The 17,385-nt window shown below is 38.0% G+C and overlaps 1 protein-coding gene across 4 annotated transcripts in view; it reads right to left on the bottom strand.

Annotated features, from left to right (window-relative positions):
- The window catches only part of cutlet (chromosome transmission fidelity protein 18 homolog), a 61,200-nt gene that overhangs the window by 19,545 nt on the left and 24,270 nt on the right, over positions 1–17,385 (bottom strand). For 3 of the 4 annotated variants that reach the window (XM_069324912.1, XM_069324910.1, XM_069324911.1), the window contains exons 2-9: positions 9,044–9,169; positions 7,579–7,704; positions 6,379–6,556; positions 5,294–5,498; positions 4,818–4,973; positions 1,304–1,409; positions 1,092–1,174; positions 386–607 (exon numbers count right to left, since the gene is read on the bottom strand). In XM_069324912.1, coding sequence (XP_069181013.1) covers positions 386–607; positions 1,092–1,174; positions 1,304–1,409; positions 4,818–4,973; positions 5,294–5,498; positions 6,379–6,556; positions 7,579–7,704; positions 9,044–9,169 — 1,202 coding nt within the window. Of the gene's footprint in view, positions 1–385; positions 608–1,091; positions 1,175–1,303; positions 1,410–4,817; positions 4,974–5,293; positions 5,499–6,378; positions 6,557–7,578; positions 7,705–9,043; positions 9,170–10,780; positions 10,981–17,385 lie in introns of those variants that run through there. The other variant, XM_069324913.1, reaches the window with a different exon arrangement.

A 17,385-nucleotide genomic window follows, 5' to 3' on the forward strand; every position in this document is an offset into this window, starting at 1 on the left:
TCATGGAGATATTATTACATGGTGACCCATGAGCAAGGAACCATTTTCCACACACCAGGAAAAATTTTCCACACATGTGGAACCAAAGGTCAAATCTGTGACACTGGTTTATAAACAAAATTTACTGTACTCAATATGTCCATTATGATTGATTCATTGATCAATATTATTCACTGCTACTTTATATCTGGCTCATCATTATCATTACCCCGTTCCCTACTTTCATGGGTGGTAACAGCATGGAAGGGGAAAATATATAGGGAACTGAACTCATTGCTTATGAATATTTTGACTAAATCACTATACAGTGTACAGAACTTGCATCACATAAAGAGATGCATTATCCATCTTTTGTTAAAGGAAAAATAACCTCCATAAGACTTACAGCTGGAGCACCATCAATCTCATCTATGATTAGACAGTTGGGTCGTGGGGCAGGACCCAATACCGATTTCATGGATGTTGCATTTTCTAGGTTAGTTCGAAACGTGTCGACTGATCTGTCATCACTGGCATTCATTTCAACCACGTTATAGCCCGCATGACAGGCAATTATGTGCGCCAATGTGGTCTTTCCCAATCCTGGTGGTCCACATAGAAGAATAACCTGTTAAAACACATATAATGAGTACTATCAAGAAATGAACATGTAAAAATACAAATGAATGTACTTTCGCTTCATTATCATCTTAAAGATCAAAGAAACTAAATTTTAAAATAATACACTGCTAAATATTTTGTGCACTTTAATATAATTAATTTACTGTATGGATAACAATTGCTAATGGTACAAATTTGCACTCGCACGAAAGCTGCACAAGCAATGCTCCGAGGTGTCACCATCTACTACACGCTGTCCACCGCACATCTTCCCCCTTCTAAATGACTTTTCAAAGCTTTACAGTTTCTTACAGCCAAGGAGCCTACAAAAATGTAAACCATTCATCCTGACTCTGCTTATCAAGTATCAACCCGCCCATCTTCAGATTAGTTAATTCATTAAAAAAATGATACACAGTGCATTTTACTACTACTTAGAAAATACATTAATGTACTATATGAAGACCATGCATAACCTGTACAGTACATACCTTTTGTTGTGGACGGTTTTTTTCATCCAATTCATCTACAACTTCTGTGCCAGTTTTCTTTGGAAATTTGTTGAAGGGCTTATCTGAGAAATTAAAATTTGTTAAGTATAACATTACATATTTTAAATATAAACCAGTTTATATTTTAAAAACAACCAGAGCAGAAAAGACAAACCACACTCGGGAAACATTGCATTAGTCATTCACCTCACCTGGAAAGTCTTTTTTCTTCTCTTCTTTCTTTTTAGGCTTTTTATCAATCCCAAAAACAAGTTTATCCCAAAGTTTCATCCAGTGAAGTACTGTACGATTTGTAGACTGAAAATATAAATAGCGATTATAGTACCGAGCAACAATAATCTTTATGAATCATAAGCAATTTTAATTTTCATATAAAATGCACTACAGTACTGTGTTTCTAACTGATCCTAATAAAATACTACATCTCTATCAGCCAACATATAATATACATAAATACTGCACATTAAATAAAATTTCATTAACTTTATATAAATAATTTAATAACTTTTACAAAATATGTAACTATTCCAGCGACTCATCACAAACAAACATGATTATGGGAAACTAACCGTCATATAGAAAACTACTAATACCTTCCGTGAAAATAGCAGTTCTGGATTTCTGAAGCTCAATTCAGAAAGAAATAAAACTCAACATCAACTAAAATACAGGGTCTCTTAGTACAGTTGGTTTTATTCTCGACTCGCAGTTGGGGATCCAGGGTTTGATTCCTGGGTGGGACAGTTAGGCACTTTCCTGTCACCTAATGTCTCTGTTTACTGAAGAGTAAATTGATACCTAGGAGGCTAGACAACTGTTGTAGAGATGCATCCTGGGGAGGGTCAGTGGTTTGCCCTTGGGGGGGGGGGGGGCCTCAACATAGGCTTAAAGTATATATTTCTTAATACTGGTATATACACAAACTTTCTGTCTGACAACAAATTATACAAGTACTGTACATCATCACTGTCTTTACATTAATAGGGAGAAGGTCCACTATCATACCACCAGAATTTCCTATCATATGTACCTGGAGTGGAGTCTGGGAATTCAACTCCCCAAGCCCAGCCTGGGGCACCGCTTGACTTGTGAGAGTTTGATCCAACAGACTGTTGTTTGGAGCTGACCAAAGGCCCACATCTACTACAGCCCAGTTGGTCCACAGTACTTCAAGGAAATTCATATTTTTCCTTGACAAACTATTTTTGCTCAAGCAATATTTCTTAGATTTGCTGGGAGGATATTGAACAGCCATGGATCTCTAATGTTCATCCAGACTTCTCTAATTGTGCCTATGGCACCTCTGCTTTTCACTGGCTTAGCTCTATTCTGCATTTCCTACTATATCATTCACTCCAATATGTTGCTACTGTATTTTACTGTACAAATTTGGAACCTGGCCCTCCAGTGTTTTCCATATATATATTGTGACATCTCTCTTGCCTCCTTTCCAAAGAATACATTTTGAGAGTTTTGAGACGATCCCAATAATTTAGGTGCCTTATCGTGTCTGTGTGCCACACATGTTATCTGTATTCCTTGTATTTCATTAATCTCTCCTGCTCTGAATGGATAAGTATTGAGCAATACTCGAGGCAGGACAGCACAAGTGATTTGAATAGCATGAATGCTGTGATGGGATTCATGGATTTGAAGGTTCTTAAAATCCATCCTATTATTTATCTAGCCAATGCTAACTTTGCTTAGTTACCCTAAATGTTAGGTTGTCAGGCATCTTCATTCCCAGATCCTTTATGTGCTGCTTTCCTACTGTGAATAGCTCAAATTGTGTCTTGTTCCTTGTATTTCATTTAAGGTCCATTTTCTATACATAAGTACCTGGAATTTACCCTTTTTAATCATCATTTTATTTTTTATTTTCTGCTGCCCAATCAATAACTTTACTAATATCAGCTAGTAGTTTTCAATGTCTTCTTTAGAAGTAATTTTCAAGCTAATTTTTGTGTCATCTGCAAAAGATGATACAAAGCTGCAATTTGTATTTTGGCCTATCTCTGATGTGAGAATAAGAAAAAACAGGGATACAAAAACTGTGCCTTGAGATACAGAGCTTTTCACTGTGCTTGGATGTGATTTTGTTTCACTGTTACTCTTTCACTGCATTCCGTTTGACAGGAAATTGAAATCTATCAACCTACTTTACACGTTATTCCTACTGATCTCATTTTATGGGCTATCATTCCAATGATCACATTTACCAAATGCCTTTTGAAAGTCCGTGTATACCATATCTACATTTTGTTTTTTTTCTGATGGTTCCGTGATTTTGTCATAGTGGTCGAGTAATTGTGAAAGGCATGATACAGTATTCCCAATCAATGTTAACTTTGGTTGTGGAGGTCTTTTTTATCCATAAAACTAGAGATCTGACTTCTGATCACTCATTCAAAAATTTATAATGTGTGTGATGTTACTGTGACTTGTCTATAATTTTTAGCCCATGCTTTGCTCCCTATCTTGTGTTGGGAAGCTATATTTTCTTATTGAAGTGCTTTCAGTATCTATCCTTTATCCAAGCTTTTTCTCCACACACTACACCTAGTGTTTATGCTAGTGATACTTTTATTTTCTTTACAAATTTGAGAATTCTAGTACAATAGTCTGGACCCTGGGCTGAGTGCATATTGTCAATTTCTCTTAAAATCTGCAGTGAACGTGTTGATATGTTGATATATGTTGATATCGTTCATAAGGAAGTTACTCGGATTTACCACTTTGATGTTATTTATTTGGGGTGCTAAACATAGCTTCATACTGATCTTTTACGATTTCACTAATTTTCCTGTCATCCTGTGTATAAACCTTTACTGTACTTGTAAGTACAGTATACTTGTAGAGGTTATTTATTTTGATTTTAGCAACTTTGTTGGCCTCATGGAACTTTTCTGTCAGGCATTTGCCACTTTTTTGTTAGCCATTTGCAACTTTTTGTTGGGCGTTTGCCACTTTTTTTTAACGGGTTCTGTGCCTTTTTTGTCATATGTGAACGGATTATGTTGCCTTTTCCTCATGTCTGAACAGGTTCTCTGTCTTTTTCGTATCATATGAACGTGTTATGTTACTTTTTCCATATCTGAAGGGGTTCTGTGCTTTTTTTCCTAATTTTTAAATGGGTTATGTTATTTTTATCAAGTCTGAATGGGTTCTCTGCATTTTTCGTCATATTTGAACAGGTTACGTTTCTTTTTCATCACGTCAATTTCATCAGTTTCTGCTCCATTTCTTCAACCATCTTGTTTAAAAGATTTTTCTCTGTTGAGATAGTTGTGTCTTCTTAGCACTTGTGTTATTTTTGTCCTGTAGTCTCATCTGAGGTCTTTAAGCTGATTTTCTTTCTGACCTTCTGCAGAGGAACATGCTTCAAGCAAACTTTGCATGCCTTAGCAGACAATTGTTCTAGTCCTTTAGTTGGGGTTTATTATCGAGTTTTAAAATAATTTCCCCATTGAATGTTTGCAAGTTCTACTGGTATGTTTATTTTTTCCCAGTCAATCCTCATATTATTAAAATTGAATTTATTAAATAATCCTTCTTGCTAGACAATTTTTTTTAGACGTGTTACAAGTAATAATGTTAAGTTTCATTTCAATGGGTTTGTGATCTGAGTATGTCACAAATTCCTATAATATTTCAATATTTAAAATTATAATCTGAAGCCCATTTCAACTTTAAAGACATACTAACCTCATCACTGAGCAAGTCAAAATAATGCTTAGGTTTAAACTTCTCCACCCAGAGTGACTCCTTGTTTGTGTCATCCTCGTCCTCCACACCAGACTCCATGCCAGAATCCTCAGCTTCTTGCATCTGTGCAGCTCGTCTGGCATCTTGTCGAATTTGCTGAAGAAAATTGCAAAAAATTAGGGTAAATTTGTCTAATACAGATTCTACCCCAACCCTCCCTCTCCTACCCCATTGACATTAATCCCACATCAAATATTCTTGATGTGTTAACACTGATCCTTTAATACTTCTACCAAGACACTGATCTTCTGATTGTGAAGACACTGACTGTACTACACCAGCATACACCCCTTTCAGTTCATGGCTACATTGGCCTTTTTTATTATTTTTTACAAAAGATGTGCCTTCACCTCAATCTTCACTATTTGCCCATTCCCAAAATGCACATGCATATCTACTTTAATAACATTTCTCACCTCATTTTCTGCTCGTGCTCTCAGCACAGAGTACGGTATGTTGAGAAAACGAGCCGACTTCTGAACTGCAGCTAAAGAGGTCACTTGCCTGTCCCATTCTTCATCTTCTATCTTATTTAGGTAAAAACGCTCACCAGTCTCAGTTGTGATGGCCTGGAAGGCCCCATCTGGTATGTGTCGATGAATATGTGCAACATGTCGAGCCCTAAAATAATAATTGTATTTAATTTCCCTGAAATACAGTACAGACTTAGGAAGTAACAAAAAATGTTTATACTGTATTCATTTTGTAAAGAGGTGACAATGGAAATGGGATGAATTAAAAACAACAGAGTCAGTTTTATGTAGGAGGATAAAAGCTATATATATTTGTGTAATTATTATACTCAGGAGGAAAAATCAATTCCTAGAAGGGTGATATCCAGAAAAGATTCATGTCATTTTGGGATACTACCATTGATATAGTGTGTACATGTATCTAACAAAGTGACTACAAGCAAGACAGCCAGACACCACCTCCAGCAAACCATCTTCTAAAGAAACCTCTACATAACTATTTCTGTTATTGATAATGTAAGAAACCCATAAGTGGGCTATACTATACATTTAATTTATGAAAATACTCAATCGTGCTAAAAAGACACTTACGTTTAGCACTGCAGGGGCAAAAAAAATTGAAATATACAACGAGCACACAATAATATGCATTTACCATATCAAGACTTTTTAACTTCTCTCGTAACTGCTGCACATACAAGCACTCATTATCATTACCCAGTTTCTCACCATCAGGTGGGGGAGGCATCACTAAGTCACTAAAATACCAAAATCAAATATAGCTCATAACATGCAGCCTGGAAATTAGTCTATTTACCACAATAAGTCCCCTCCTCCTGTGGATCTTACAAACCTCCCACAACAGAGAACAAAATACAGTGAAAGAATTGACCAAGAAATAGACTTGAACTATGGCACTGTTCATACAGGTGTGCAAATAAATATGTAGAATATTAATAAAAAAAGAATGACTTGGTGCTGAAATCCACCTAAATGTTCAGTAATAACATGAAGAGGAAATAGCACACCATTTTTCATCTGCAGTTGATGGTGCAGACTCTTGGAACTCGCTGACGTGGAGACTTTTGCGTATTTCTGTAATACGTTCAATGAGGGATAAGTCTGCTTCATGTGCCTCCAATTCTAAGGTCGAGTCTCTGGTGCCTATACCAACAAGAGGAATCGGTAGTTTGCGCCTTTTCTTTCCTGAAGCACAAATAAAAAAAATTTTAAATATTTTTTCCTTTGCATCTTTGAAATATTAACTAGTAAATAAATTACTATGGAATGCCATATTTATCTGTAATATGAACCAGCTAACCTGTTCTTCATTTACCAAAAACTGTTCTACATTCAAGCATAACATTTTTCTACTTGCCTATTTTCTTCCTCAATTAAAATAACTAACAGGCAGTGATTGTCATTCACAGCAAAGTTGACAATCTCATACCAAAAACTACGGGTAATTAAGCAACCTAATAATCCTAGCTAGCAGATGCACTTGTAATATGACCATATTTAACACAAGAGTGCCTTTGGCAGAGTTTGTGGTGCAATAGATCTGTCTATTCATAGGGATTTAAAAGAAAATTAGATATTAATGAATAATGTTAAGTTAACAGTAATCCGAGTAGTCAAAGATATTGTACTTAGCTTTAGATAATTTGATTACTAGTACAGTATCAACATTAACAGATTCAAATAAAGAGGAATAGAAATGCCAAGTCTGAATGTAAACTATAGAGGATACTGTGATGGTGGAAGATACTGCAGATTACTGTAATTACCAAAGTGTAGTTACAGGACGAGAACTACACTCGTGGTATCTAGTCTTCCCAGTACTCTGTCATATTATACCTATGCAGGTATAATATGACAGATACCTGTATAATACAGATAATAATATAATATAGATACCTGTATAAAGGTATAATATCTGTACTGTATTATACCTTTATTATTATTATACCTGTGCAAGCTATCTATTGTTTAAATTGCCATCCACACTTCCGTGGAAATAAACATTCCATTTACCTGGACTGAATAGGTCTTGAACCGTGGACCCCACTCATGTGAGGCCGTAACTATCAACTGGGCTATGAGCAAAATTAAAAATACCAAAACAATCTTTTTAAGACTGTTCATAGCCGAGTTGATAGAGCTACAGCCTCACATGCACGGGGCCCACAGTTCGAGATCCATGCAATCCAGGTGAATGGGATACCTACTGTTTTCTGCCGCATCTTCATTCAAGTACAGGTCCAAGTCATCTTCGCGTAGATCATCCAACAGTCTCTTATGAACACTAGTAGTTCCACTTTGGATCTCCTCTGGCAAGGTGGTTTCAATTACACCTTTGGAAATACAAAATAAAAAAAAATTCAGAGTGAAACCTCCAATTTGACTTACTGTATTTCTCCTTACAAGTACAGCATTATGGCAGCTTTTGAGAGGGTATTTATTTGTTGACTGGTTATATGGACTGGGGGGGGGGGATACCCCCAGTCCATATAATCAACAAATTTCACAATATTATATACAGTATTCTTAATTTTGTTGAAAATGACAAAGTTTTAGATTGATGATTCTGGCACGAATCTTCTCGGTATTCCTATATTTTTCTTCACTGAAACAAGAAGATTAAAAATTAACTCTCCAAAGTTAATTTTTACTTTTTATTTGGGTCTGATGCCTAGTGATGCATTTTGCAAGGTCTCACCTCACATTCTCAAAGACAAATTCTACTGTGTTGGCACCTGGTTGCATCCTCTTATGGTGAGATGGTTAGGTGATATATGGATGAATGACATTACATGGGGTATTAAATTAATGGGTATTAAATTAAGAGTGTGACATGTTGGCAGCTTATGTTCTTCTGGTTGCTTCCATTCCTGTTGGAGGGTCATTCAGTCCAGCTTCTGCATTGGCCCGGGGCCTTGAAATGAGTAGTGTAACTGAGTATTAGCTGGTTATTGATTGCTGGTCTAGATTTCTTGATATGCAGCACTTCACCGATGTCTAATCTTCTATTGTTATTGTATCAATTATTTCGGTGTTGCTCGTCAAAATATCCCTGATGATCATCTCGTGTGTGTGTGGGGATTACATGTTCCTTGATGGAGCCCTGTTCTTTGTGCATTGTTAAATGCCTGGAGAGAGACGTTGTTGTCTTGCCTATACACGGAGTTCGTGTGCGTTTGCTTTTTCTGCAAACACCCTGCAAGTGAAAATGCCTTGCAAGGTTGTGCAGGGCATTTTCTTTGTGCTGTTATTAAATTCCTTAATAGAATTGTTTACTCTCATACAGGAGCATGGTAATCCTGAAGTTGCTCTCTCCCTGCATGTCAACTACCAACCCGAGCCCTTTTACTGCAGGCCAACTGCCTTCAGACAAACTTAATAAACATTAATCGACTTCTTCTGAACCATCTCATTTCCCTTATTATATCAATCAACTTCTCCTTCCCATCCTTTTTTCTTTCTTATCCATTAATTCACACTCAAGATAATTGTACAGTATTCATTTGTCATTTATCCATTTCTACAATCTTTCATTTTCTATTAACCTTAAGCTGCATATAACTAATTGTTAATTTATATGAATATTTTAATTTATATTTTTACTGAATACATGCATTATTTACACAATTGTAGTGTAGTTTGTTTGGAAAAAAAAAAAAAAAAGACACTCACTACTATCTGAAGAGAAACTGGACTTAGTTGCCACTTTGGTTACAGACGGACTTTCAAATTTCAGACAGCGTTTGATACTTGGAGGAATACTTGCTGCTTGTATTGATGCCTCTTCTTCATCAAAATCTGATAAATAAAAGAAAAGATACAGTATTAAAGAAATATGATGAAAGACCTTTACAATACTGTATTTTATTGAAGCTTTTTGCCAACTAATATTTTTCCTTAAAAGGAAATTTTAAAGATGTACTCGCTAGGTCGTGCTTGGGGGAAGGGAGGTAACTATCAGGAGAAATTGCCAAGCCATTACGACTATAAAACACTTGGAAGGGGGTCAGGATAAGGATTTGGGATGGGACGGGGGGAAAGGAATGTTGCCCAACTACTTGGATGGTCGGGGATTGAACATCGACCTGCATGAAGCGAGACCGTCGCTAAACCTTCCATATAGTAGTAATTCAACACAACATAGGGAGTTACATGTGTATAGATGGTGTTTCAGTGGGTATTTTTTAAAATGACATTCGGTATGTGTAGAGTACAACAGGAACAACACAATCAAAAAAGGATTACAAGAGGAATTGGTTGAGAGTTGGGCACCATTTTTTTTTTTTTTTTTTTTTTAAGATATGAGGTACATCTGCATTAGTGCAGCTACCCTAGACTATATGAAGTGGAGTACAGTGTGTCAAAAAAGCTAACTAGGTGATGCTAAAAACTTCCCATCACACAGGATGGTTAGTCATACAGAGACATGTGATAGGCGGTCTGCACTGGCAGACTCCGGAAGCATTTTGAGGATATCAACAACACAAGATTGAATAAGGCAGCAGTGGTAATACAAGTCCCCATCTCGCAGGATGGTTAGTCATACAGGGCCATGTGTTTAATAGCCTGCACTGACAAATTTTGGGTATACTGTGAGGATATCTTCAAGAATACGAGAGTGAATAAAGTAATTGCAAAGCTCCAGGTACCTCATGCCAACTGGTCTGAAAGGTCTAATAACTGGGCATTCAGTAATGTAGTGCGGGAGATCGTGCCGTAGTTCCTGCTCACAGAGTTTGCAACTGGAGTGCTCAGGATTGGGAGATCCGTCACCTGCAGCCACCTGCCACAGGTAACGGTAACCCAACCTGATCCTTGCAACCACTGTGTCGCACAGTCTAGTGGACGTTTTGTGCTGTCCATAGATGTAGGTTTCAGATCTGAACAAATCATAGCTTTTTATACTAGTACTTTCAGGTCGTTGGGAGTCAGTAAGTTCTTTCCTATCAGATCTGAATGTTTGGACCAATACAGTTTTGACAGCAGAGATGGGGATACCTAGATCTAATTCAACTTCAAACTTGTTACACGCTAATTTGGCTGCAATGTCTGTCTCATTATGATGGGTTATATTTATGTGTGAAGGTATCCATACAAAGGAGATTCGAGACCCTTTACTCTGTGCATCAATTAGGTCATTTATAATTGGAAGTATGAGGTTCTTGCTGTCGATCTTCCAAGAGAAGTTTTCGATTGCTTGAAGAGCCATTCCTTCCCCCGTCCCATCCCAAATCTTTATCCTGACGTTGTTGTTATTGATTCAGCTACTCGGAACAATTTCAAAGTAGCACTGGCTATGGTGAGCTCATAACTTTACTGGCACAGGAGCAACTTTTTTTTTTTTTTTATCCTGACCCCTTCCAAGTACTATATAGCATATAGTCGCCTCCCCTCCAACAAACACCTCACCGTTCATTTCCTGCAAGAGCTCCATCTCGTCGGCATGTAGCATCTCGTATTCATCATCTGGATTAGGAAAATCGTCCATTTTGAGTACAAAATTCGATCTCTAAACCTCAGGAAATCTTGTTGGTTGAGAGGCGACGACCAATACTCAGTGGCTCCAACTCACACTTCAAACATAAACAGTAACAGCTGATGCTTCCCGCCATGTGAAGTCAAATGAGTCCCCTTTTTAATATTTATTATACACATACACAAAAAATATATACGTAAGGTACAGTTTGTGAAAGTACATATTTTGGTGATTATATCTTTAGATATTTTTGTAACTTTGAAAGAACGTAATTTACAAGCCAACATTGTAACAGAACCATTCTTCAGAACTTAACTTAATCCGCCGAAGCCGTAAATATCACATTTCTGCTGAATTTAATAATGAAATCGATAGATTTATACATCTGACAAGCCGCCGGCTTAATATCTTTGGCATGGCCACTATAGAGATGGTGCTCTTCAGGTAAATTTAGGTCAATAACATATTAATATTTTATTTAAGCAAGAGTTCATACGTGAAAACAAAAAATATGAACCTTGGAGGATCCTAGATATTATGTACAATGCTTAAAGCCACTAATACGCACAGCATTTCGGGTTTAATGTAAAAAAAACAATAGGAGAACAATATACAAGCTTAAAGAAAGAAATTGAATGTGGTAATTCTTAAACTAAGTGAGATAAGGTAACATTTATGAATTGATGAAGAAAATTAGAAAAGTCATTTCCCAGTCTGGGACCCTTAATATGCAGAGCATTTCTACTGTGTTTAAGTCGCACTCTTGGAATATCACAAAAATATATATTTCTCGTGAGGTGTCCATGGGTTCTGTTACAGCACTGTTATAGGTTAAGGTCCGCAGAATTAGCGTGGCAGTGAAGAGTTTTATATATACAGAGTACATGCATTTAAGAGGATGTGCATTTGATTTAACATATTCAAAGATTTCAGTAAGGAAGCCGAATTCTGTCAGGGACTGGAGATTGCTACTGTTTCGCCCTTGTGCGCGCTTCGCAAGCGATTTGACCTGGGTTCCGGAGGATTGACTAGGCAGCAATCCTTAACTGTAACCTCTGTTGACCCAGTAGTGAATGGATACCCGTTAAACGATTCGTTGGGTCGCATTCCAGGGAAAATTAGGATTAAGGACCTTCGCGAAACGCTATGCCTTCTAGTGGCTTTACAAAACTATGAGAACTCTTGTATAAAAAAATTATCTGACTGCTGATTTATAGTGCCAATGTCAGATTTGTCGAAAATATGTACCTTGCATACATCAGATTTAGTGGATTATGCTGCACCTCTGCTTGCTTTGGTGCCTGAAAGAAAGCTTAGAGGGCTTGAAAACTGCAGAACGAAGCCTTGAGGATAATCCTTGGGTGTCCTCGTACAACAAAGATACACATATATATGTCTGCTGTATTTCCTTTCGCATATTTAATATGTGAAAGGAGCTAATTCACTGATGTTAATGAGATAATCCTTTCACTTAAAACCAAGTCTAGTGCCCTTGAGGAGATACCAACTCTAATTTACAAAAAAGCCTCCAGCTCTTTAGCTGCTGCCATTGCATTGCTCTTCAACAAGTCACTTAAACTCCAAACCTTTCCAGATATTCTTAAAAAAAAAAGTGAGAGTAACCCCTGTCCACAAATGTGGTAATCTCACTGATGTCAACAACTTAAGACCTATATCAAGTCTGCCAAACTTGTCAAAAATATTTGAAAACTAATCTACAGGCAGCTTTACTCTTATCTAGACAAACACAATATACTTAGCTCTTGTCAATATGGCTTCAGACCCCCAAAAAAGCACTAACGATGCACTTATCAGTATGATTAACTTGATACATGCAGCTCTTGATAAAAATGAGTTCCCTGTTGGGTTATTTGTAGACCTGCGTAAGGCTTTTGACACTGTCAACCACCAAAACATTCTTCTTAAATTACATCATTATGGAGTCAGAGGTCACTCCCTGCAATACCTTAAATCTTACCTTACCGACAGGCTCCAGTATGTTTCTGTGAATAATTCAATTTCTCCCACCCTACCTATCAACATTGGTGTTCCTCAGGGCAGCATACTTGGCCCTCTCCTCTTTCTCATCTACATTAATGACCTTCCAAATGCCTCCCAACACCTTAAACCAATTCTATTTGCTGACGACACAACCTTCATTTACTCCAGTCCTGACCCCTTTGCTGTAAATGTCACAGTGAATATCTCTGGCTAACTGCCAACAAACTCATCCTCAACTTGAGAAAACTTTCTATATTTTGTTTGGCAATAAATCCTCAAATCAAATAAATCTCATGATAAACAAGACCCAAATTTTTAACAAAGTAGATGGCAAATTCCTTGGCGTTCTCATTGACCACAAACTGAATTTCCAGAGACACATTCTAAATATATAAAAAAAGTTTCAAAACTGTTGGCATTCTTTCTAAGATCAGATATTATGTACCTCGCCCTGCCCTGGTGACGCTCTATTACTCTCTCATCTATCCTTATCTCAACTATGGTATTTGTTCTACTACCCAAAATAATTTACTAATTAATAATTTCATTCTAATTACTCAACACAAAGCTGCTATTGGGACAATATCTAACTCTGGCCCCCAGACATCACTCAGCACCCTTACTCAAATCTCTGAATATGTTAGATATTAAGTCCCTGTACATCCTCACATGTGTATTTTATATATATATATATATATATATATATATATATATATATATATATATATATATATATATATATATATATATGAGAGAGAGAGAGAGAGAGAGAGAGAGAGAGAGAGAGAGAGAGAGAGAGAGAGAGAGAGAGAGAGAGAGAGAGAGAGAGAGAGAGAGAGAGAGAGAGAGAAAGAGAGAGAGAGAGAGGAGAGAGAGAGAGAGAAGAGAGGGGGGAGGGAGGGAGGGAGGGAGGGGGAGGGAAAGCAAGCCACTTGTACCACTGGCCAGGCCAGAGAGGTGAGCAAGATGATCTCAGGTCCAGTAAGATCAACATAGTTTAGTTGCCCTAAAAATGAGTCGCGGCGGACGGTTGAGAGAGCACGTACTCCATGTTGTGTTGGTTACGTCACATAAGAGTCATAGACCACGTCAAACAGGCCATGACTCTTCTGACACTTACCTGTATATCCTGCTGACACTGTCCACTGATCCTGGTTGCCAACCGCCCTGAAAAACTGCCTGCTGTCTCATGTCTCTTTTCAGTCTTTCCTCTCTACCTGCCTTCTGCTGCCACCAATAATAACAATACCTTAAGTTTCTATGCCTGTATAATCACCCTATCCTCCTCTCTCTCTCTCTCTCTCCCTCCCTTCCTTCCTTTGTCCCTATTTTCCTGGCTACCTTCCTTCTCTTATCACTATACCTCCCTCCCTCGATCCTTCCTGAAGCCCCTACCCACAAATCATGCTGTACCTTTAGAGAACAGGACACAAATCCACCCGAAGTGTTCCCTCTTAATATAAACACAAATAAATACTATGCTTTCATCTCCCAGTCAACCGAAGAAGACATTTTATGGTCAGTGCTACTGTTATTCTTTCTTGTTAACATGCTAACCTATCACCACGTTAATTTAATCTGTCCGTCTGTTAACATGTTAACTTGTTAGCCTGTTAAACTGTCGGCCAGTTAACATGTTAATCTGTTAGCATGTTGACTTATCAGCCAGTTAACATTTTAACATTATAGCAAGTGATGGTATCGGCTTCCCTCCAAGCACATGATTAGAACCCAAGCACACAAGCTTCCTGTTCATTATCATATTATTCTTGATCAGAGTGGGCCCAGCCCCTCGGGCTGCTTCAAGCATCCATGCTTTTTGCGCTACCGCTCACAGGATGGGTATGGGGTGCACAATAAACTAGCTGCCTCCGGCGGCAACAATAAATAAAGATGGATGTTATCACATATGTGTTCTTGTTGCAAGGTTTCAATGGCAGTTCTCGAATCTGTATGTATGATAACATGTTGTCCGTGTTCAGCAAGAGCATGTTCCAAAGCCTTTTGAATGGCTAGCATCTCTGTAAAGTCGAACACCCATTTGAGAGTCTCCAACTATTTACAGAGTTTCCTGCTTTAACTGCAGCTCCGGTTTCTTGTCCCTGCTGGTCTACTGATCCATCTGTGAAGTATGTGAAGCTGTCGGATGCCAAGTTTGCTTCTATATGCATCTGTGCAATATTACGTAGCAGATGAGGATCTGTTTGGTTCTTTTTTCCTTCAAGAACCATAATCTTAAAGTCTGCTGGCGGAGATTTCCAAGGGGCTTGCATAACAAAGTCTACACCCCTTTCAGTGATTGTGTTTGTTATATCGAATGTATTTAGGGTGTTTATCGCATAAGATATTTTGGGTAGTATTAAGGGGGATATATTGATCTACTGTATGTCTACACAACAGAATATCTATTCGAAGTTGGAGGCCTGGGGCTGGGTAGGGGAGTGGCATAACCCAGTCTGGATCGGCCCAATTTTAAGGACTTCAGGAAATATCGAAATTAATAGAGAACTAAGGCCCCTTCCCTCCCCCCTCCTCCCGTGGGATTTTCATGAAGTCTAGTCTGAAATGTTGTTTATATTTCCCACAGTTATTCAGCAATTTGAATGCTGGCTCATAATGCACCTGGAGTCTGCCAGTGCAGATTACTTATCACATGCCTCTGTATGACTAACCATCCTGTGTGATGGGGCTTATTTAGCATCACGTAGATAGCTTTTTGACACTGTACTCCCCTTCATATAGTCTAGGGCAGCTGCACAAATGCAGATGTACCTATTGTATTAATAATAACAAAAACACAAGATATTATCAGTACCGAGCAACAAACATCGTTTACCTCACCAACACATATTAAACCAAGCAACGCTAATAGCATTGTCTAATCATGGTATTCGTTTGCAGAGAGCTTGCCAGATGCTTAATAATTTCTGATCGGGGAGAAAAACACAAGCCAGAATTGGGGGACCTATTTATTACTTCTTTCAAATAAGCAGTGGCCATTTAAAAACTTGCCCATGCAGGTCCAATTTAGCTGAAACCTACTCTTAAAAAAAGGATATGGGACCAAATCGAATCATTAGCCCTTTTAGCTGTATAACCGCCTATGGTGAACTAGTTTTTACGTACAGTACTCTATTTGTTTTTTCTTGAGAAGAGCGTGAGTACTAGAGGCCGTTGACGCCGGCCCTACGAGGTGTGCCTTAACATAGCCAGTGTTACATTAGGCTCCCAAGGGGCGCATAACTGACTACCTTCGTATCCTAGCCAGGGAGGATTGACTGGGCGCCAATCCGTAACTGTAGCCTCTGTTCACCCAGCAGTGAATGGGTACCTGGTTGTTAAACGATTTGGTGGGTTATATTCCAGGGAAACATTAGTATTAAGGTCCTGCCGAAACGCTATGCGTGCTAGTGGCTTTACAAGAATGTAAGAACTCTTGTATAAATATAAAATAAAAATTGAACGTTATTTTTGGATATTGTGCCCACTGGGTCATCTTGATCCATGTATATATTTATATATCTCACTTCCACCTCCTCGTTATTTGTCGATCAAAATCTTTAACTTCTATTCAATCAGTGTCCTTTTTTTTTGGGGGGGGGGTTACCTTGGTTCCAAGGATCAATATCCTTGCATCCCGGTCTCTGATCAAGACTGGTTAGTGGTCTGGTCAACCATGCTGTTTGAGGCCGCTGCTCGCAGTCTGATGTAGAATGGCCCTGTCTGATGATGATACCTGGCCCCGTTGACCAGGTATCCTTTGGAGGCGTTTGTGAAGTTCTCTTTCGAACACCGTGAGAGGTCGGCTATTATGTATAAACGGAGAGCGTTGAAATTGCTTCATTAAATGTTTGTTAAAAAGTTTTCAATTTATATGTAGATGCTGTGCTGCCATTTATATGTATATGTAGATGCCATCCTGTGGCTAGTTCAGCCACAGGATGGCTGATGAAGTCTGAAGGATGAAGTCTGTCATCTTCTTGTTGTTAACTAATAGTCAATAATACTTGCATAGCGATTGAAAGAAGCCACTAACGTTAAAAAGACAGCTCTCGTCCTACCCACCAACCACCACACACACACACACACTCACCTCATCAAAATGCGTGTGCCATTCAAATTCAGAAGGAGAATGACAAGAGGGCTGCATAAGGCGGGGTACTGGCTGATATACACACACACTGCCACCTCTGTGGAGACCCATTACACCCCCCACTTGCTATGGGAAACCATAACCTTGGGACGCCAAACTATTTCTCAGTATTATTTTCTCTTCTTTCTGCTCTAGTTTATCGAATATGTATATTTAGTGTAATCCGTAGTAATGATTACATTTATTTATTTATTTATTTATTTATTTTATTTATATATATACAAGAAGGTACATTGGGATTGTGAGGATACATAGCCTAGTAATTATATTCTTGTAAAGCCACTAGTACGCGCAGCGTTTCGGGCTGGATGTATATTAGCGGTATATATATATATATATATATATATATATATATATATATATATATATATATATATATATATA

This window comes from Procambarus clarkii, chromosome 15 (genome assembly GCF_040958095.1).
Source record: "Procambarus clarkii isolate CNS0578487 chromosome 15, FALCON_Pclarkii_2.0, whole genome shotgun sequence".
NCBI lineage: Eukaryota > Metazoa > Arthropoda > Malacostraca > Decapoda > Cambaridae > Procambarus > Procambarus clarkii.